The 21,367-nt window shown below is 53.6% G+C and overlaps 1 protein-coding gene across 2 annotated transcripts in view; it reads right to left on the bottom strand.

Moving 5' to 3' along the window:
* Window positions 1-20,908, bottom strand: part of MEGF11 (multiple EGF like domains 11) — a 264,875-nt gene extending 243,967 nt beyond the window's left edge. For both annotated transcript variants that reach the window (XM_075535527.1, XM_075535528.1), the window contains exons 1-3: window positions 20,811-20,908; window positions 15,840-15,941; window positions 7,901-8,001 (exon numbers count right to left, since the gene is read on the bottom strand). In XM_075535527.1, coding sequence (XP_075391642.1) covers window positions 7,901-8,001; window positions 15,840-15,941; window positions 20,811-20,908 — 301 coding nt within the window. The remainder of the gene's footprint in view (window positions 1-7,900; window positions 8,002-15,839; window positions 15,942-20,810) is intronic.
* Window positions 20,909-21,367: the final 459 nt, after the last annotated feature.

Here is a 21,367-nt window from a genome sequence, read left to right as displayed (position 1 = left end):
AGTAGGGGGCAAAGCAGGCGGGAATGAATGGGCGGTGCCTGTGCACCCCGTCTGTGTGCTGACGCCTGGACAGCTTCTCCATCATAGGTTATCAAAGGTGCCCTTGCCCGCCCACCCTCCACGCACCCCTCCAACATGCACTGAACATTGCGGTAGTAGTATCCCTGCGTACACACCAGGCACTGGAGGCACTGGAGCATAAGCATCCACTGCTACCCGCAAGAAGCCATAAAACCGGCGGGGCTCAGGAACCCTTCAGAGAGCCCTGGGCTCCAGGGTCACCCCCCGGCCAGTGCACCTCTGAGCGGTCACCTGTCAGTGGACTTTCACGTTGCTACAACGCTGGACAAGTTTCAGTGAAGCTTCCCAACTAAGAGAGATGAGGAAGAAAGGCCTGAGGTAGAGGTGTCTGCAGTGACCAAATCAAAGTCCCGGTGAAATGGATGGATGGATGGACGGACGGACGTACAGATAGCTAAATGTAGCCTGTGTCAGACGGCGATAGCTGCTAGAGAGGCGCTGGGAAGGCGCCTATGGGCTCAGAAGAGGCTGGGGGAGAGCGGGGTGCATTGTGGGAGGGCCTGGGGAAGACTTATGCGTGTTCTGTGTGCTGAGCCTTGGGAGGCAGCGTGGCCAGGGGGAGCGGGGACCAGACATCAGAAAGCACGCTGGGGTCAGGCCACGTGAGACCAAGGGGGAAGCGGCAAACACCCCAGGAGGGCCAGAAATCAGGGTGGAACTCCATACACACGGGGGCGGGGGACAGATCATAGGCGGGGCATCTGGAGTTTCTTATTCCAGGGAATAATTTAGCTACTTCCCATTCTTTCCCTGGCCCAGGACATCCAGGAATGGGGATTTCCATAGATGCCTTGCTGCTTCTAACATTAATAAAGGGTTCTTTCCCTCAGAGGCCACCCAGCTTGGAGAGTAGAGGTTTAATTACAGCTGCAGGTGCAATTAAGGAGCAGTGTCTTGGTCCTTCGTCAGCACAGGGGACCTGCTGGCACTCGCAGAAGTGGGGGAGAGGCCTGACAGGAAGGAGCATGGCCAGCAAAATCCAGCTGGCTGGCCCGCGATTGCCCGTGTTCCCATCACCAAGGTAGCCTGGCCTAGCCTCTGCAGCTCACCCATCCCTGCACACTGCAATGCCTTCGACGGCTCTCGGTGCTGCAGCCCCCCCGAGGTCCTGTTCCCGACACCACTGCAACCGGTGACTGAAAGATCCCTTCTGGGATCTTGCGAGGTTGTCGGGGCTCTTCAGATCCAGCCCCAGTCCTCTCTCATTGCCCACCCTTCCCACTGTTCTTGTGGCCCGGACCCACCCGATGACCTGCCTGCAGTGCTCTCTTCGTCCCCATCCCTGTCTTTGCACACACTTCCCCCTCTGCCAGAGGTGCCCACATCCTTGGAAATAACGAAGCTAACAGCCTTTAGGGAACTCTTCCCATGTGACAGGAAACCAACAAGCCCCACCCACTGCCATAGAGCCCAGCCTGCCTGCTCTGTGCCCCCCCCTCCGCCCTACCCCCGTAAGGAATGCTCTCTAATCTGCATGGTGGCCCTCAAGACAGCCCTCCGGCAAAGATGAGAAAACTGCGCTCCAGCACCCCACAGGATCACCCGTCAGGTGGGTGAGACTCAGTCTCTGGATAGCTGGCCTTCAGAGCGCAAGCTGTCTGGACCACAGCTCATCTCTGTCCGCTGCCAACTTTCTACACATCTCTCACACTCAACTCAAACCTAAGCTCCTTGACCCTCCTGCCCTGCAGTCTGCTTCTCCCTCAGAGGGCCTCTGGGTGTTTGGGCCCTGAGTCTATCTCACCCACTCACCCAGTACGCATTTTCCTGGCACTGTGCTTGGCCCTATGCAGACAAGACCCCTGGGGTGGGAGCGCTCCTCGGAGTGGGACAAAGGGCGCGTAGACCCCATTGCCGTGCAGCTCCCAAGCCGGCGGGGCTTCCAGGGGTGCTGAACCATGAATTCATTCACTTGGCAATTCTTGATTGAGGGCCTGGAAAGCACTGACAAGTGGACAGCAGTGTCTCTCTGGTGGTTCCGTTTTTCACTGTAAAGGAACTGACTGACATCAGATTGACACATCAGTGCCTTGTGGGTTGGGTCCTTGTGAATCATCACCTGGAGCTTGGCTACTCTGGACATTCAAAGTCCATGCTCTAAACCCACAAGACTGAAGACTGGGTCGTGGTGGCTGCAGCAACTTTGGACAGTCAAGGGGACTGCCTGGCCTTCTCAGCCTGGTGACCCCTTTGATTCTTTGCTTGCTTCTTCAAATAAGAGCACTTTGCTTACACACACACACACACACACACACACACACATATATGTATCTGTGAAACCATCTCTCCCACTAGACCGTGCACTTCTTATTAAATTATCTACCCCAGGGCTTGGCAGTGCCTGGCAGGGCATGAAGCTTCAAAGAATTAGTGGAAACATTCTATTATACTTTGATTCCATTTTCCACAGACAAGCCCTCTCACATGGGCAGACAGATGGAAGGATGGATGGCTATTGTACTTCTATGCAGCAAATCTCAGCACACAGGTGCCAGTGGCCCAAGGTAGGGGCGTCAGCACTGTTTTTGGTGGCGGCAGCAGGCAGGTCTCCCTAGGGAGTCTCCTGAGGTGAGCAAGGAGATGCTGTACCTGTATTAGGAGAGCCTAAGCTCCAAGCAGGTCGTGAGTGCTACTTACACATAACACTTCCCCCACCACCACCACCACACGGGTGCGCGCACACGGACGTGCGCACACACACACACACACACACACTCGCCCACGCCCACACCTTGGCACCTGGCAGGACCTAACCTAGCAAACATTTTGAAATCAAACTAATTTGTCTCAGTCCTCTCCTCTCTCTATAAATCCCTTTACCTGCCACCCCTGAGAAGACCCCACTGCTCTCCTCTGGTCACGGGACCCGCCTTCTGACAGGGGGCGAGCACAGGATCTGCCCCTGGCGTGACCCTCGATGATGTGGACCGGTCCCTTAGCAGAGCCGCATCTCCACATCCTCTTCTGTAACTGGGCAGGAATGGGCTTCTCTTCTGCGGGCCATGGGAGGTAAGCGAGCAAGTGAGCATTGGGATGCGTCCTTCCTGTTCCTTTACTACTGTTGGGGGTTCGAGTCAGGTCAGCAAAGCTCTGACTTGAATGTCACCGGTTCTCCTTTCAAAGTGCCCCACCCCCTCCGAGCCCACCACCCCACCCCACCCCACCCCAGCCCCAACTAGGAACAAGGGCAGTCTTGTGGCCTGTCGGGAAAAACTAGTACCGTTCCTTCGTGTCAGAAAATGTCCCCGTTACAAACACACAGCTGGACTCAAATAGAAGAGAAGCAAACCCCTAAGCAGGGGGCGGGGTGGTCGGAAGAGCCTATGGTCAGGAGCTGAGGCCAAGGTCACCCAGGGGACCATTGAACCTGGCTACTCCTCCCCGGAAACTGCCCAACTGGGAGCCCGGGAAGAAACACCCACCCAGAGGCAGCCCTGGTCTCAGGCACTGCCAGCCCCTCATAGAAGGGAACTTGAAAATGCTGCCTACCAACCTGGGGGTAAAACCAGAAGGGCCAGCTTCTCACAAGGAAAGACAGCCAGGAGCATGACCTACTGAGCACAGGGTCTCCTTATTGGGCCATTATATGCTGAATAATACATTAGAGTGAATTATGAATTCTAATTCTGGGGGCATCTGTAAAGAGCCCCGGTGGTCCAGTGGTTAAGCGCTCAGCTGCTCACCCGAGATCAGCATTAGAACTCACCAGCATCTCCACTGGAGACAGGTGAGGCCGGTGGCTTCCAAAAGCCACAGCGATGCCCCAGGCAGTTCTGCTCTGTTCCCCAGGGCTGCTACAAGTTGGAAGGGACCCAACGACCGCAGCTGTTGGGTCGCTGACACCTGTAGGTGGCCTGTGCTAATAGGTGTTCGTCATGTCCACTAGATGTTTATAGCCCTCAACCTTCGAGGCCTGCCTGAGTGAACTTCTCTCTGCCCCAGCAAGCAGCAACATTCCAGAAAGCTGCCGCTCCGTCGGTCTGGATCCTGAAGGGAGGCTGACCAGGAGCAGGCCCGGCCAGCCCAGGGTGGACATGTAATATGGTCAAGGCAGAACGCTCTGCTGCTGTCAGCCACTCGGTGGGTGTGGGTGTGTTTGCTGCTGCAGCAGAGCCTCGCTCACCTGCTCTGATACCCAGTCACCATCAGGGCCAGTCCCCGTGTGTGCTCTCGGGGGTTAATGACTGCTTTTTCAGAAGCAGACCAGCAAACTAAGAAGAGCCAGCCCTGGAAAAGGGAATGGACCCAGTGCCCGAGTCCTAAATACCCACGTGTGGAAAACGACAGAGGATAGTGACAGTGCAAATGCCATTTACAGCGTCGCTGCACAGGTGGCCTCCAGTGAATTCCTAATGCACACTGGCTAGAAACCTTGAGAGACCCAAATCGGGTGAGCAGCTATAAACGGAATTTGGGCAACTGTCCTCAGGCCGGAATGTAACATCTTGCAGTTAGATCTCCCTATGGTCCCAATGTAAACTTATTATAAACTTCTAACATGCTCTGCTTTCGATTAGAGGGCGGCCTCGGTCAGTTTTCTATGGCCACAGTTGATGGCCCTTACTTGGTGGCTGCCCTGGTCTTGTAGAGTGAGCTGTGCAGGTGAACTTGGAAGATCGTAACAGGATTGATGGATACCTGGGGACAGGAGAGGGGAGGGAGAAGGGAATGGGGAAGTAACATTCACAGCCCTTGATGCAACGGAACCACTGAATTGTATGTGAATCATAACTCAATGGGGAAAAAAAAGTAGACCAACCAGACCTTTCTCACAAGGTGTCCAGGTGGGCTCAAACCACCAATCTCTCATCTGCACCACCCAGGAAGACAGTAAATCTAGACTGAATGCAGACACACGGGCACATGGCTCAGGTGATTTGTCATGGGCCCATCACCTAGGGACCCACGGGGTCTGCGAGTCCCTGAGATTGTGTGCAAAGGCCTGTGTACTTAGACACTTACTCCTCATCTGAGCGCCGAAGTGCAGAGGAAGCACTGGCTTGTGCACCAAAGTGCAACACTAGCTTGTGGTAGTAAAAGTCATGTGTCACCTTGACTGGACCCCGAGGCCCACAGGGGGGCACGTAGGCAACGACACCATCAACTCTGCTTCATGACCAGAGGAGGTCACCCTCTTTGTTTCCTAACTCACATCCTCACATCAGGACCTGGTCTTCGAAATCTCGCCGCGCTGATAAATGAGGAGTGGGGCCATCAGAGAAAGGGGGCCGTCTAGTCCTTTGAGAAGTTAAAATAAAACCCAAGACTGAAAAGATGCTAAGAACCAGTGCCAGGGAGGAGAGAACTGACTCTTGGGACATCTCTACCCGTGCCTTGTGGGGCAGGTATCGTGGGTGCCGTACATGAAAGGAAGCCAGGACTCAGACAGCTGAAATCTTCCCCAGGCTCAAGAGACAGGAGCAGCCTGCCCAGGGGGTTAAGAGCCCAGACTGTGAACCCAGGCAGCCTGGGTTCCGATTTTAGTTCCACCACTTTCCAGCCACGTGGTCCTGGGCAAGTTATATGGTTGCTCCACGACTCAGTTTTCCTACCTGTGAAATGGGAGGGAACTCAGGATCCACTAGGATCCCCTGGGGAAAAAGGTCCGGTGAGCCACTTCTGAACATCAGTTCACCGATCACAATGGTCTCATCTGACACCAAGCCTGGGGAATGGCTCAGGGCCGGCAGCATTTTGTCCTGCCATGTGTGAAGTCAGCGCAAGGAAGGGTGAACCACCGCCACTACCACCACTCACGGGCTGCTGCGGAGTTCCCGTATGTCAAGCGACTAAAGCAGTGCTTGGCGTGGCGTGGCGTGGCGTGGCATGGCGTGGCGTGAGTTCTGAAGACAAGGAACGAGGAAGGTTAAACGGCACAGCTAAGATTCAAACCCAGACCTACAGGATGCCTGCCCCTCAGGTCATGCCTACCAGCATGGCGGGGGTGGGGGGAATGGGAGGGGGGCGCAATGCCCCTCTCACTGCTCAAACTCTCCTGCTGCCTCCTGGGAAAAACCTTCAGTCCTGAAAGTGTCCCCTGTGGGCCAGCCTGTGGCCTCCGGCTGGGCGGGTAGGCAGTGCCTGGTGGTTGCATAAGGAGTAGGTCAGAGGGTTATAAATGGCCTTTCCTGGTCAGCAAGACCGAGCCTGTGCAATCAGGCCACTTGGCACTTCTACCCTGCTCTGTACAGTCCCCGAGCCTGACCACTGCCTGCCAGTGAGAATTAGAGAGGGATGTGCGCATCCAGTCCTGAAGCCCTGTGCTGACGTCCGAGCTCCCTTTCCAACGTCCCTGAGACTGCCCCTCTGTCCCGAGCGAGAAAGCCACTCACGTCGTCCTGCTCCCGTTTTGTGAGTCCCAAGTCCCACTTCTGCCGGGTTCCTGCTCCACTCTGAGCACACAGGGTTGAGCAGCCATGCCTGGTCCTAAAAACCCACTGCCGTCGAGCCAATTCCAACTTAATAGCAACTCTAAGGCAGAGTAGAACCGCTTTGTGGATTGCTCAGGCTATGAATCTTTACAAGGGCAGACTGCCTCATCTTTCTCTCTCAGAGAGGCTGGTGGGCTTGAACCACCAAGCTTGTAGTTAGCAGCCCAACAAGTAGCCCTCTATACCCGAGAGACCTTAATCTATTTGCCGGCCAGTGCCTGGCCCCAGCCGGTGCTCTGCCCTGCTGCTTAGAAACAGCCGTTAGGGCTTGCTGTGGGCTACATTTCTTAGTGTTTTTGCTGTAAATCCATTGCTATTGAACTCGTATGCAGGAGCATTTTTCATTCATTCCTGTAATGGAATTAGGATCGAGTTTCTCCAGCATTAGGGGAGATGTAACAACAGTCAGGGAAAATTGTCATTTCGTTCCCAACGTCAACACGCCCACTCTGCCCAAACGCTCTCTCTGGAGCTCACTCACTCTTCCCACCTGAGTGGCAGGGGGAATGCTAACGAGGAACAGTCTCCAGAAGATGAGGCCGGCGCATCGCATCGGGGTGGGCTCTCCTGTCAGTCATTAAACGAGTGCCCCAGCTTCTCTCCCGCTCTCCTGGAGGCAGAACCCTTTTCCAATGGACAGAGGGAACAAGGAAAGTGACCCCGAGCACTAAGTGGCCGGGAAGCTGGGACCACATCCCAGAGCTGCAGGCTGCTCCTGGGTCTCTGCAGTGTACCACACCCCCTCCCCACTCCCGAGTCTCTGGGGACATGGGGCTTCTGCTTCCCCAGTGTTGGAGGCAAACGGGGAGAGAGAGGCAACATTTGTCCTTCATGTTTTTGTCCCCAGTCATTTTTGGAAGTCCCCCACCTTCTGGAATCTGTCCCTTATGATGTCTTCCACTGTGGTTCTCTTCCCAGGTTCCATGGCCTTGATCTCTAATGAGTCGTCCGCCCTTCCTTCCTCATTCCTGCTCACCCCTCTCTTCAAGGCTACACCCCTTTCTCTATCTCGCCTCCTCTCCCACCAACAAAGCCTTCTTGAGCACCTACCATGGCTCAGTTCAGTGTCAGAGCCTAGGTGCTGCCCCCTCTTGCCCCTCAGAGCATCTGGTCCACAAGTGGCCCTTTTTCCCTGCCCCCATCAAAGTCCAGAACTGAGCTGTCTCCGTCCATCCTGAGAGGAGCTGGCCTGATAAATGGATCTGTGTCAGCGCACTTGCACCTGACCCTCTGAGCATGGGCTACAGGCAGGGAGGGATGTTGGGGCCCTGAGGTTGGCTGAGGCCTGCTCCTCAGGGGTCATGAGACAGCACAGCCTCCTCTCTCCCACTCCCCTGCCCCCCTGCCCCGACCCCACTGCAGCCAGAGCAGCGGCAGCCCCTACTTACGGATGCAGAAGTCTCCGCTCTCGTAGTAGCCGGGGCAGCACTGGGACCTGCGTCGGTACATGGTGCGCAGGCCTCGCCGGTACGCTGTCTTGTAACTGATCCTACGGCACAAGGGAGAAAGCCACTTGAAAATATTGAAAATCAATCCGCCCCCTTAGAATGATATTTGTGTTACGCTATATAGAGGATGCCACTCAATAATTACTTTAAAATGCATGGCGGCTTCAAATATGAGGGACACAATAAGGAAAAATCAATGACGGGATCTCGGCTGTCGGGATGCAGACAGTATTACCAGCTCGGCGTTTTCTAAGCCAACCCCCTTCTGAGAACTGTGCAGAAGCACCCCTGACTCAGCGTTGGGGGGAGGGGGGCGGCTAGGAGGGGGGGCTTTGTGCAGAGTCACCGTGGGGTTCCCTGGGTTCCTTGGAGCCTCAGATTCCCGGCAGGAGAAGCCCGTGGAGCGACCCTGGGCAGCAGCTGGCACCGAGGAGGGCGTCGGTGCTCACTGCCAGCACCCAACCCAGCCAGACTACACCCGCCCCCTTGGGCAAGGCTCTGCCCACCTGGAGAAGAGAAGCAGAGTCAGCAGGGGCGCTCGGAGTCTGACTCTGCCCCAGACAGTCCCTCCACCTCCCGCGCACAGCAACCTTTTACTGGAGAAGAGTCTGGAAGGCCGGCCCCAGGAGGGCCCAGGAGCAAGCCCCCCTCCACAGAAGAGGCAGCTGGACCCCCAGCAGACAGCACTCCTTGCTGAGGGCCAGAGAGGCCTGGCTCTCGGCCTGACTCAGTCTCCAGTGCTGAGACCTCACTCTGCCCCGGAAGGATGGCAGCCCTTTCTGGCAGCAACCCACTGATGCAGAAGCCCCGGTTAGGCCACTTTCAATTTTCTCTCCTTGTGCTTCCTTTCTTAGTCTTTTTGTTCTAATTTTATTTTCTGTTATGTATCTTGCACTGTGGGCTAAGCTGGTTGGTAGATTGGTAGTGCGAACCCACCAGCCACTCCTCAGGAAAGAGATGAGGCTGTTTGCTTGTTCCTGGAAAGATTCACAGTCCTTGGAAACCCTGAGTTTGAATCTGCTTAAAGACAGTGGGTCTGGATTTTCAGGGATCCCCTTGTCTTATAGATGAGGAAACCGAAAAGTGAATGACATGCTGGAGATCACACAGGAAGGGTCCGCCACACCAGGTTTCAAATCCAGGTCACTCTAAGCTCAAAGCCACTAGGCTTAGCCTAAGGATCCCCGGTGGCCCAATGGTTAAGCACTAAATTACTAACCACAGGCCAGGTGGTTCGAAACCGCCCATAGCTCTGCAGAAGAGAGGCCTGGTGACCTGCTCCCATGAAGGTTGCAGCCTGGTTAGCCTCGGCAGACAGCAGTTCCACGTGACATGTCAGGTCACAATGAGCCATCCCGGACTCGGAGGCTCCCAAGGGCCGATCCTGATGCTCTGCACCTGCTCCTACAGGGGGCTTTGCTGGCAGCAAAGCGAGAGGACTCAATCTTTAGGAAGAAGCCAAAGCAGGAGGTGGGGATAATGCCTCTCCTTCCAGGTAGAATCAGATTGGAAGAATGGTGTGGGGCTGAATGTTAGCGATCAGAGGCAGGGGTAACGTGGCCAAGACTGTGGGGTGTCACTAGAGCTCATTGCCAAGGCCTAGGGCTTTGATGCCCAAGCTCGCCCTGCTCCCCCACCAGCACACTGGGGTGCCTGCTTTCTGTCCCCCTTCTCGGGGGGGCAGAGCAACACGCTCCTGAGAGATGCCTCCCGCATTCTGCCCCTGGAAGGTCAGGCCAGGGGGAGAAGGGAGACCTACAGCCCTTGCTGGGCCAGCCCTCCCTGTCCTTAAGGCCCTTGTTTTATGACAAATGACAGCATGTGACTCCAGGGAAATCTGTGATATTTCAGTATGTCGTCAGCTAAGGTCACTCTACTTTGTCAAAAGCCCATAATGGAAGGTAAGCTGGCCTCGAAGTGAAGGGACTTCCCCAGCACAGGAGAGTGGCTCCGGGCACCTTCAGGGTGATGTGAGCCTCTCATAAAGAACAACTCGGAGCTGACTCGGAGCCGCCCAGTCCCTTCCCAACCATCAAGTAAGGTACTCCCAAGTCCCCCAAGTAGGGAAGCGGTCTCAGCAATACTAAAACCACTCAATGGTGCTGTGACATTGCTTCGGCTGGCCCCTCCTCGCTTGCACTCAGCGCTGGGGTGGAAAGTCGGCGAGGTGGGGCCAGGTGCTCAGGCTGCTCTATGGAGAAGGATGCTGAGCTGAAACAAGCCATCCAGACGGAAGCAGACTGATGGGACAGCTGTCAGCGGGCACTGCCTGGGTTATCAAGAAAGCTGCAAGGCAACTCAATAATTTAGAAAAATAATTCAGCTTATTTTAATCAGCAGCCACTCTGCCACTGGCCACACTGGTGAGTCTCCAAGTTCCCAACAGGGATGCAAGGTGGGGTCCAGAGAGGGTTTGAATTTGTACTTCTGCTTTTTACCAGGCCCACAGGGCAGCTGGTTCTGTAAAAGCACCACGCGGAGGGATTGGAAGCTAACATTTGGTCCTAGCAGCTATCCCACAGGTAGAATCAAATGTTACATCACACCACCACCGCTGTCAGTTTGTCACACGGTGGTGACTCGAGTGATTCTGTGAAGTTCGATGCTACATCTCTGATATTTCAAAGGCCAGCAGGGTCACCCACAGTGACCAGGCTTCTGCGGAGCTCACAGGCTGAGCACAGACTATGGATAAGGGCTCAGTCTCCCACTTCAGAGGAAGCTGATGCTGAAAACCTTATTCACAGCTTCAAAACCTTGTCAGATGCTGAAGGACTAATGAATGGAAGCTGAACACTGTTGGAGATCAAGCCACGGAATGGACCCCTCGGGCCTGGGGTCTGAAGGCCCTGTAAGTGTGACTAAGTGGACCGTGGTGATGTGAATTGGATAGAGCCTGTGGGGTGGAGCCTCCAGGATCTTCATTTGCTGGTGGGGCACACTCGAGGTAAAAAAAAAAAAAAGGCTGCAAAAATCGAATAATCGGAAATCAAAATATACAAAGTATGAATCTAGGAAAGTTGGAAGTCGTCACAAATGAAATGAACCCCACAAAGATCGCATACAAGGCATTCGTGTGCTGAAATGGACTGACATTGGCCATGCTGACTCAGAAAATCAAACGGTTTACTATGCCGGGCACGACACATTCACACTCAGAGTCAAAAAGGACATTTCAAGATTCATTTTAAATACAATACAGTCTGTGATAAGGCGATATCTATTCACCTTCAAGGTAAGCTGATCAACACAACTATTATTCAAATGTATGCACCAACCACCAAAGCTAGAGATGAAGAAATTGAAGAATTCTACCAATGTCTTTGGTCTGAACTAGATCAAACATGCAATCTAGATGCATTGATAATTATTCCCAATTGGAATGCAAAAGTTGGAAACAAAAAGGAAGGAGAAAATACGGTGTGGTGGTTATATAACTGTCAATTTGAGGATTAAGAGTGTAGGGATGAAGTCTAGCTTGTCAATCAGATCATAGGCAATGAGGCCTCAGTGCGGGCATGGCCTTCTCCCGAGAATTCTGGAAACTTCTGTATTTTCCTCTTTGGAGACAGGAGACACATCTCTCTCTCTGCTCACTTTCTGGGAGACATTGCAGCTGACAAGACACATGGAACTACACTAGTGCCCTGAGCTGGAGAAGCCACATGGACCTACCCTGATGCAACCAGACCTCTGAAGCTGGAGAAGCCTTGTAGAGACCTCTGCCAGTGCTGAGATGCTTACAACACCACTAGATCCAAAGGCTCTCTACCCACTGGCCTGTGATTGACCTGCATTTGGCATCACTGCATGTGTTTCAAGAGTCTGAAGAGGACTTTATAGATTGGAATCAGACATAGGTTGCTAACATCGGACTTATGGGCTCAGACTGGATTGGATTGGGATGCTTTCTTAATGTGCAATTACCCTTTATATAAACTCTCTCTTATATACATATGAGAGTGTCCGTGGATTTGTTTCTCTAGTCTACCCAGACCAACCCATATGGTCTTGGTGATAGAAATGAAGCTGGAGATCGAATGATAAAATTTTTAAAGACTAATGATTTATTCATAGCAAATACCTTAAAAAAAATTTTTTTCGACAGCAACCATATACATGGACTTCTCCAGATGGAAGACACAGAAATCAAAGTGACTGCATCTGTGAGAAGAGATGACAGAGAAAAACTCAGTGTCAGCAGCAAAAACCAGGCCGGGGATCAAGTGTGGAACAGACCATCAATTGTTCATGTGTAAGTTCAGGTTGAAGCTGAAGAACATTAAAACAAGTCTGCAAGAGCCAGACTATGACCTTGAGACTATCCCACCTGAACTTGAAGGACATCTCAAGACCAGATGCATTGAACACTGAGGACAGAAGACCTGATGAACGGGGGAGGACATCAAGAACACCATTCACGAAGAAAGCATAAGGTCATTCAAAAGACAAGAAAGAAAAGACCACAGACTCTGAAACTTGCTCTTAATCATAAGGTAGCAAAGCACATGGAAGAAATGAGGACGTCAAAGAGTTGAACAGAAAATTTCAAAGGACAGCTCGAGAAGACCAAGTCAAATATTATAATGAAATATGCACAGGCCTAGAGTTAGAAAAACAAAAGGGAAGGTCGCACACAGCATATCTTAAACGAAAAGGATCCAAGAAAAACCCAAGCCTCCAGCTGCCATAGTGGAAGATTCAATAAGCAAAATATTGAACGATGCGGGAAGCATGTAACAAAGGTGGACAGAATACACAGTGACTATCCTCGAAAGAATGAGTCAACCATTTCAGGGGGTAGCAGATGAGCGAGAACCAATGGTACTGAAGGAAGAAGGCCAAGCTGCACTGAAAGCATCCGCCAAAAACAAGGCTCTAGGAAATGGTGGGATACCCACTGAAGGCACCAGTAAGAGAGCAACCTCAGGCAGTGACTGGAGGGAAGTGGGCCCTTGGAAGAAGGAACTGCCACTAGATGGGTTTAACCTGAAGCTAGACCCCAGCCAACGAGATTCTGAGTAGCTAAATGGGTTGTGCATAGGCTACTACCTTCAAGGTCAGCAGTTTGAAACCATTAACCACTCCCAGAGAGAACCATGAGGTTTCCTGCTGCCATACAGATTTACGGCCTCAGAAACCTACTGGCACACTCTTTCCTAGAGTCACTACGAGCCAGAACCAACTCCATAGCAGTGAGCTGGGTTTGGCTTGACTTCAATTGCAGAACCAATCTAAGAAGAACCACAGGCAAGTCCCAGGTGGCCCCAGCAGCTATAAAATAAAGAAGAAGCCCTTGGAAAGGGAAGAGCCACAAAGGAGTCCCAATTTCCCACGGGGGGCAAACGCCACACAGCCAGCTAAGGCTGAAAGTACCGGACATGCAGGCTTTGTCACTTGAATGCACCAAGGTCGGTGGTGACTAAATCAAACAACCTCAGCAAAAACAAAACACCAGTGCTTTCCAAACAACGCAGACAAATCCTAGCTCTGTGACATGTCACTGCTAATGGCGAAGATATAATTAAAAATGAATAGGCATTTGAAGAAATGGGAAATGGAATCTACACGCAAGAGAAAATGTGACCAATGAAGACCAATCCAATGCTGGAATTAGTAGACAAAGATTTTATTTATTTATTCTGTGCTGTTCAAGGGTTGTTGTTTTAATCATTATTGGGGGCTCATACAACGCTTATCACAATCCATACATACATCCATTGTGTCCAGCACATTTGTACATTTACTGCCATCGTCATTCTCAAAACATTTGCTTTCTCCTTGAGCCCTTGGTATCAGCTCCTCATTTTTCCCCTCCTTCCCCATCCTCCTCCCTCACAAACCCTTGATAATTTATAAGTTATTATTATTTTGTCAAGTCTTACACTGTTCGGCATCTTCCTTCACCCACTTTTCTGTTGTCCGTCCCCTGGGAGGGGGCTATATGTACATCCTCGTAAAAGGTTCCCTCTTTTCACCCCACCTTCCCTTCACCCTCCCAGTACCGCCACTCTCACCGCTGGTCCTAAAGGGATCATCTGTCCTGGATTCCCTGTGTTTCCAGGTCTATCTGTACTGGTGTACCTCCTCCGGTCTAGCCGGATTTGTAAGGTAGAATTGGGATCATGATAGTGGGGGGAAGGAAGCATTTAGGAACTAGAGGAAAGTTGTATGTTTCATCATTGCTACACTGCACCCTGACTGGCTCGTCTCCTCCCAGAGACCCTTCCATAAGGGGGTGAGTAGAAGCGATTTTAAAGAAGCTGCTATCAACATGCTCAAATAGAAGGGCCGCCAAGAAAGCGGACAATGACCCTCTACAAGACGGAGCGACACAGTGCCGGCAACAATGGGTTCAACCTAACAGTTGTGAGGCTGCTGCAGGACTGAGCGGCGCTGTCCTGTGATGTGGCACCAACTTGATGGCACCTGACATCCACGGGGACACTGATGACATTCTTCAAGCTGTGTGGCTGTTTTCACTGCCGGCCGGTCCATTCTGACGCAGGGCGATCCTCCGAGCAGAGACGCACTGCTCCTGTGGTTTGCTGGGACTATCAACCCTGATGAGAGCAGAAAGCCTCCTCGTCCTCCGGAAGACCCCATCTAAGTCGTTTTTTTCTGGAAAGAGCCTAATGCTCACGGCAAGCACCTTTTACCAGTTACGTTGGGTTGGGCTTGAAGAGGACAATTTTGGCTTGAGGTTGAAATCCTTGCAGTGGTTTATTTACCCTTTGTGGCTCCGGGATACTATTGCTACCTCTAACGTGTACAGCTTCCACAGTTTTGCCTCTGAGAGCATGTTGCTAGAAGCATTTCCATGAACACCAGTACGTGGCCTTTCCAGTCCACACCAGTCCTCCCGTTCACATCGCCCACCATGATTCTTGTCAAAGCCCTGGGCTCACAAGGGGAAAGAGAATTCTGAAAGCAGAGCTGCCCAGCAACTAGGAAAGGGGCCCACCAGGTGGTGTCTCCCCCTGCTTTATCCCCATCTGCTCAAATATACCAACAGTCATCTGATACGTCGTTCTACCCCCACCCCAAACTCCGTAACACTTTCCCTGCTCCCTGGCTTCACGGGCCCGCAAAGGCTGTAGTAGCTGCTTGAGGAGTGCCAGTAAAATGACTTCCAAGGTCATTCAGCAAAGCCAAGTTCTCTTCCTCCCTCTCTTCTCTCGGGGCCATGAGAGAAGCCCTTCCCAGAACAGGAAGACTGGGGCTCGGCTGGGGAGCATGACAATGGTTGGCAGGGCAGGAGCCCGCAGGACAGGGCCCGGGAGGAGCGTGCACACAGTTCACCTTGAGCACAAGCAATGCTCATGGCCCAGGTGTTTGCAGCTTGCTGAAAGTGAATCTGTATTGTGCTTCCCAAACCAGGTGCCTCCTCAGAGGGCTGCCCTCCTCCCCTCAGTGGGGGAGGAGTTATCTAGGGTTGGCTTTGCCTCCTAAGCAGATTCTGAGGTCCATCCCAGGAAGCGCTACTGGGGCGGTGAGGATGTGAGACAGGAGAGCGAAGGGTGTGTTTGAGCACCGGTGATCCAGCCCCCCGCAAAGTGCTGTAGATAGTGTGACCCATACTCTGAGCAGCCCCCTTCTGTCCTCAAGGTGAGGAGGCTGGCGTGCTTACCATCAACTCCCCACCTGTCACTGGCTGGAGGACGCCTCCCAGAGCGTTGGCGCTCCAGCCTGACATGACCCACAGCCTCCTGCAGCCAGAAAGAAAGCTTTCACGAGATGCACTGGAGATCTGTGAGCTCAGTGAGTACCAAGGAGTAGTATAATCTACTGTAGGACCTTTTCTCAATTATGGAGATGCACCAGGTGAGCCGTTTGCAGCCTTGGGGTCCCGCTGCCGCCTGGGGGAAGAAGTACTCACCGGTGCCGGGTACACTTGAACCAGTTGAGGATGTCCGTGCACCGCGTGTAGTAGATCTGGTCAAAGGGGTGTGCATACGACTCCTGGACAGTCACCGCATAGCTGCGACAGCAGGGAAGAACCAGGAGAACATCAGCCCTTGGAAAGTGTAACTGACATTGAGATGGGGTCACCCTCCCTCAGGGAGCCAGTCTCCACAGTCAAGGGACTAGGGACTCCAGCCACCCCTACTGTCCTCCTCCTGCCCCCAGAAGGGGGGCAAGCGAGGCAATCAGGTCTCCCTGGCCCCAAGTGGGACTCAGGACACACCTCTGCCTGCCCTCTGTCCCAGCTCACTTCTGAAATTCAAGTTCATCTGTTCATGAATAGAGAATGAGTAAAGGAGAGTGTAGGTTTGCTCTTCGTGGCTCTGGAAGACAGAGTCAAGTTTGACAAGACTTGGTTTATTCAGATCTTTATGGTTTGTAAAGCCCATGCAAAGAACTGATCCTCGCAGCAACTGTGGGGAATCGATGGTCCATTGTTCAGATGAAGAAGCCAAGGCCCAGGTCACTCAGCTGGCATGGCACTGTCCCTATTTATTCAGGGTGCCCTGAGCTGAGTGCTTCAGAAACATCATCCCTTTTCATCCTAACATGGGCACATCTGGTAGCTGGAGTTGCCACCTCGGTTTACAGAAAGCTGAGCATCATGCAGAGCAGAGTGACTCCCCATGGTCACCCAGTTGCCTTCAATCCCATTCTGCCTGTAGGGATTATGGGGGGAGGGGGTGTCCCCAGAGGCTATATAAAGTGGTACCTTTCTATCCTGCCTGCTAGTGGTAAACCTGGGGTGGCGTATGGATGCTTTAGAAAACCACAAGCCTTTCTACCTGCCTGCCCCTGGCAGGGGCTGCAAGAAACAGCAGCAGAGTATCGCTGCTGACGGTGGGGCCAGGACACCGACGCCAGGGTCCCTGCTTCCTGCTCTGGCTGCAGTGAGGACCTCAGCTGGGGTCCCAGAAATTAATTTGTATGTAGGTTGGCAGCTTGCTGGCCTGGGCCAGATGGCTGAGTCCAGGCTATAAAAACCCGTCTGCTTTGCCTGAGGAAACTCTGCTTATTTCTTGGTAGGGGAGGAGGGTCCTCATCAATCTCTCAGATACCTACAGAGTCAAAGGTATGAAGTCCAGAAAGAGGAGGCTGGTCACAGAGTACAGGGTTTCTTTGAAGCGCCCAGGATGTAAGGAAGGAGGGGCCCTCGGTGAGCACCCATTATTAGCTGGCAGATAGCCCATGAGCATGGCCCAGACCCTTGCTTTGTCTCTTGGGGAACAGAGGCAGCTCAAGACCCACCCCCTGCCTCCCAAGGGCCTCGTCCCACTCTGGAATTCTAGGACTCTTCCAAGTGCCTTAAGGCCCACCCTCCGCTTCTCCATGGGCCCCTGATTCTGCCTAGTACCTGCAGTGTCTCTTGGGTGGCTCTGGTGGTCTGCACTTGACTACTGACCTAAAGGTTGGTGGTTTGGGCATGGTCCGCAGTGCCTCAGAGGAAAGGCCTGGCAACCTGCTTCTATAAAGACAACAGCCAAGAAAACCCTTTGGGGCAGTTCTGCTCTGGCACACGTGGGTCTCCGTGAATCGGAATCGACTCCACAGCCACCGGTTTGCTGTTCTTTTATGAACAACTCTACTAAGCACCCCCTAGAAGCAAGGACCCCTGGTGGCACTGCGGGTTAGGCACCAGGCTGCTAACTGCAGGGGTTGCTGTTCAAACCCCTTCCTCAGGAAGAAGAGGAGGCTGGGTGCTCAGTTAGGACCGCCAGTCTCAGAACCCGGGCACAGGCTCGCTGTGAGTCAGAATCAGTAAGGGCAGTAGGGCTGGGCCTGGGTTTGGTTTGGTTTTTCATCTAGAGGCAGGATCATAAAGAAGTAACTGGACTGGACCGGCTCTGCAGTCCAAATACTCGCGAGCAAGGATGGGCCCAGGACCTGTTAGCTTTCGAACGTACCAGCCTGTTTCCCTGCCTATGAGTCTGTCATAAATATCACCAGACTTCTTCTAATTATGACCTGACAACAGTATCAATCTCTCAGAGGCGGTGGAAGAATAAAGCAAAACAAGACAAACCAAATGCTCCACATAGTGCCCAGTGCCCAGTGCGTGCTTATGAGCCGTCACCCCAGCATTAGATGGAGCCCCGCCCGGGTAGGACAAATCAGAGTGCCAGCTGAAAGGTTGGAGTTTTGAGCCCACCCAGAGGCAGTTTAGACCTCAGGGCCTCTGGAAAAATGGGTAACTGGAAACCCTAAGGAGTCCAGTGACATCTGATGCACGCGGGGTCCCCAGTTTCATGACACAGGTGGGTCCCCCAGGATTCAGAGTCCCTTCAAATGCAACCCATTCTCAATGCCGCCGAGTCAATGCCCACTCAGAGCAACCCGAAGAACAGAGTAGACCTGCCCCTGTGGGTTTCTGGGAGCAGAGAGCCTCATGCTCCTCCCACCGAGTGGCTTAGTCCTGAAGTACTGCCCTTTCCGTTAGCAACCCGCTATGCCACTAAATGTAACAGAAAGCAAATAACTCCAAACTCGCCATCACCAAGTCAACTCTGACTCAAAGTGACCCCTAGAACAGGAGAGAAGCCCCCCGTGGGTTCCCAAGACTAACTCTTTACAGGAGTAGAAAGCCTCATCTTTCTCCCATGGAGTGGCTGATGGTTTTGAACTGCTAACCTTGCAGTTAACAGCCCAACACATAACCACTGCAGAGGGCCCGGGGCTGAGTAAGACTGGCAAGCAGACATTGTCCCAGCTCCCAGTCTCCGACCTGAAGTCTGTGTCCCTGGTTTCATAGCTAGGTAGGTTAATGCTGCTCATTTGCCAACATGCAATTGAGGGGCCAGATGAATCTTGTAGAGCCGGGAGTTACGATCCAGGGGAGGTCTTCACACAGGTTTTATGGTGGAAGGGCATGAATCAGCCCAGCTGGGAGGTCTCCCTAAAAGGACTCTGGAGTGGGGAAGGGGGGCTGTTTCTGGAAGGCCTCAGATGAGCTCAATTCCAGGGGCTCCTCTGGGGTGAGCTATGGGGGGAGAGGGTCCAGGTGCCACAGAACATCCACCACAGGGCCTCCAGACCTGTTGAGTTCCCTCCCTGAGCCCCCATCCCAGCTGTCATGGTGGCTGGGATAGCGGCACAGGGTAGCTCAGGCTCCATTCAGAGTGTTTCCAGAGTTCCAGAACATTCCAGAGTTCCTCACACTGGCCGGGCTGGAAGGCCTAATGAGCATGGTTTGGGTTTGGATTGGCCCATTGGTGCACAGGAGGTTTAGAGAAGAGGGAAGTCACGGTGGGTCCTGAAATCAGGGAAGGCTTCCTTCAGGAGAGAGACCCACTAGAGACCCTGGGGGAGGCTGGTGGTGAGCAGGCATACCAGGGTGAGGCACGGCTCAGACTGTGAGATGGGGAGCCACCATGTCTCAGCTGGGCCAGGCTACGAAGAGGGGCTTGTCGGCTGAGGCTGGAGTCAGTGACCCAAAGCCACTAGTGTGGGCTTCTCCCTGAAGTCTTTTGGACCCACTGAGAAGTGAAGGTTAAAAGTCACCAAAACCCAAGGTGGCAAGAGGCCCGAGGAACTTCAAATCATGAGAAAGGGGTTATGGAAAAATCCGTTTCCTGGCCTGTGCCTAGGAGCTAGGACCCAGGGACTCCGGTCTTTATACTCCACTCCCATGGGGTGTGATGTGGTCCCACATCTGTAGTGGCCAGCTCCTGCAAGGCCAGTCCTCAGCAGTAACAGAGGGGCCGGACACCACAGTCCTCAGAGCTCCCCCCTGCAATCGCTCTCTTGGACTTCCAGCAAACCTCGTGGATGCCTTTCCTCACTTTTCAGAGGTGGAAATAGGCATGGAGACTTCCCAAAGTCGCAGGCTAGCCAGTGGGGACATGGGATTAGGATGACCCCAAGCCTTCTCGCCACAGATTCTACATGCTTCCCTTCACCAGAAAGGGGCATGTGACAGCACAGGCTTAACTGTGTAGGGACACCAAACAGAGATGGCATGGACACTAGTGGTCACAGCAGTGTGGCCACCATCCCTCTGCCACCTCAGCTCTCCCCTGCTGGGCCCCCAGGTGCCCAGGCTTTCCCAAAGCCAAGTCCCACCTGGTCAGGGGCTGGGACCCTGCCCTCACTCCTCTGCCATCTGCTTCCCCTGTCCGGTCCTCATCCTAATTTTATTCATTTGATTTATTAGCATCTAAGTGGCAGAGTCGCCCTGGTCAGCTCGGCCAATCAATTCCAGGGTTTAATTCGTTTTTTCCTGATTGGGTCTCTGGTCACTGTCTCCCTGCTCACCAAAATCAATACTTTAACCTTGCGCTTCAAAGTCAGGCCGTCTGCAGGGGCCCGGCCCATTCCCCAGGATGAGTGCCGCACTCTTCTGCAGTGACTCTTCTGCAGCCGTGCCTCCACTACCCTGCCCAGGGCAGCGCCACCCCGTCCCCCCTCCCGCACCACCCCCTGCCCCAACACAGAGCGGAAGCATCTCCAGCCTCCTCACACCCAAGCTGCCACCCTCGTCACCTGCCCTGGGAGCCCAGCAAAGCCATCTGTACACCACCACCCACTGCACCCCTCCTAGCCTGCCCAGGCTATGAATAATCCACCCCAGCCCCTCTGGGCCTCTGCTTCTCATCCGTAAAACGGCCAGGCCATCCAAATGCATTGAGGGGCATGACGGCACACTGACCACTGCCAGGATGCACTTGTTGGTCATTCAGCCCTCCATGCTGAGCACCCGCAGTGCCATTCGGAGGCTGCAGGGTCGGACCCCCTCCCCGAGTGTGTGAGGTCCCTGCAGCTGGAGCACAGGGCCTGGTGGGCAGGCGCCTCGTCCCCAGACTCCACTCGTGTCCCAACAGTGTCCCAACAGCATCCAAGCAGGGGAAACCCAAGGAGCACGCCCGGCCATCCGAGCCCCGCCTCTTACCTCTCCCAGTGGCTGCACACGTTGGGGTCCTCGGGGTTCAGGGAGATGGCCATCTGCAGGAGGGCGGAGAACACCAGCAAGGTGACAGGGAGCGCCATCCTGGCCCTGGGGCGGGGAGGTGGGGGGAGAAAAGGAGACGCCTTCGTTAATCAGAGCATCTGCCTGGGCGTCTGCTGGAGCTGAGACGCCCGAGGCGAAGCGGGCGGCAGAACAGACCAAGCTCCGGAGCACTGCGGAGTGATGAGCTTTTGATAGGCGGCACGTGCTGCCTTTGACTAACACGGCCGCGGTCCACCGGGTCTGAATAACTGGAGACGTGGGAGGGCTGAGTCAGGGGAAAAACCAAATTCCAGCCAGGATGTCGTCGAGTTTCGTGGCTCAGGGACAGTTGCTGGGAAAGTTACAGAGCCCCTTCCCAGCAAAACAAATTGCATAAAATTTGACTATCATTTCAGGGCACCCTCAGATCTCCGCGTCCAACCCAAGAGGCCAGCAAGGCCACGCTGGACAACTGCCAAGACAGCACCCTCCCCCCCACCCCCACCCCCACCTGTGCT

The sequence above is a fragment of the Tenrec ecaudatus genome, chromosome 17, assembly GCF_050624435.1.
Source record: "Tenrec ecaudatus isolate mTenEca1 chromosome 17, mTenEca1.hap1, whole genome shotgun sequence".
NCBI classification, from domain to species: Eukaryota; Metazoa; Chordata; class Mammalia; order Afrosoricida; family Tenrecidae; genus Tenrec; species Tenrec ecaudatus.
This window is presented reverse-complemented; position numbering and strand designations above follow the sequence as displayed.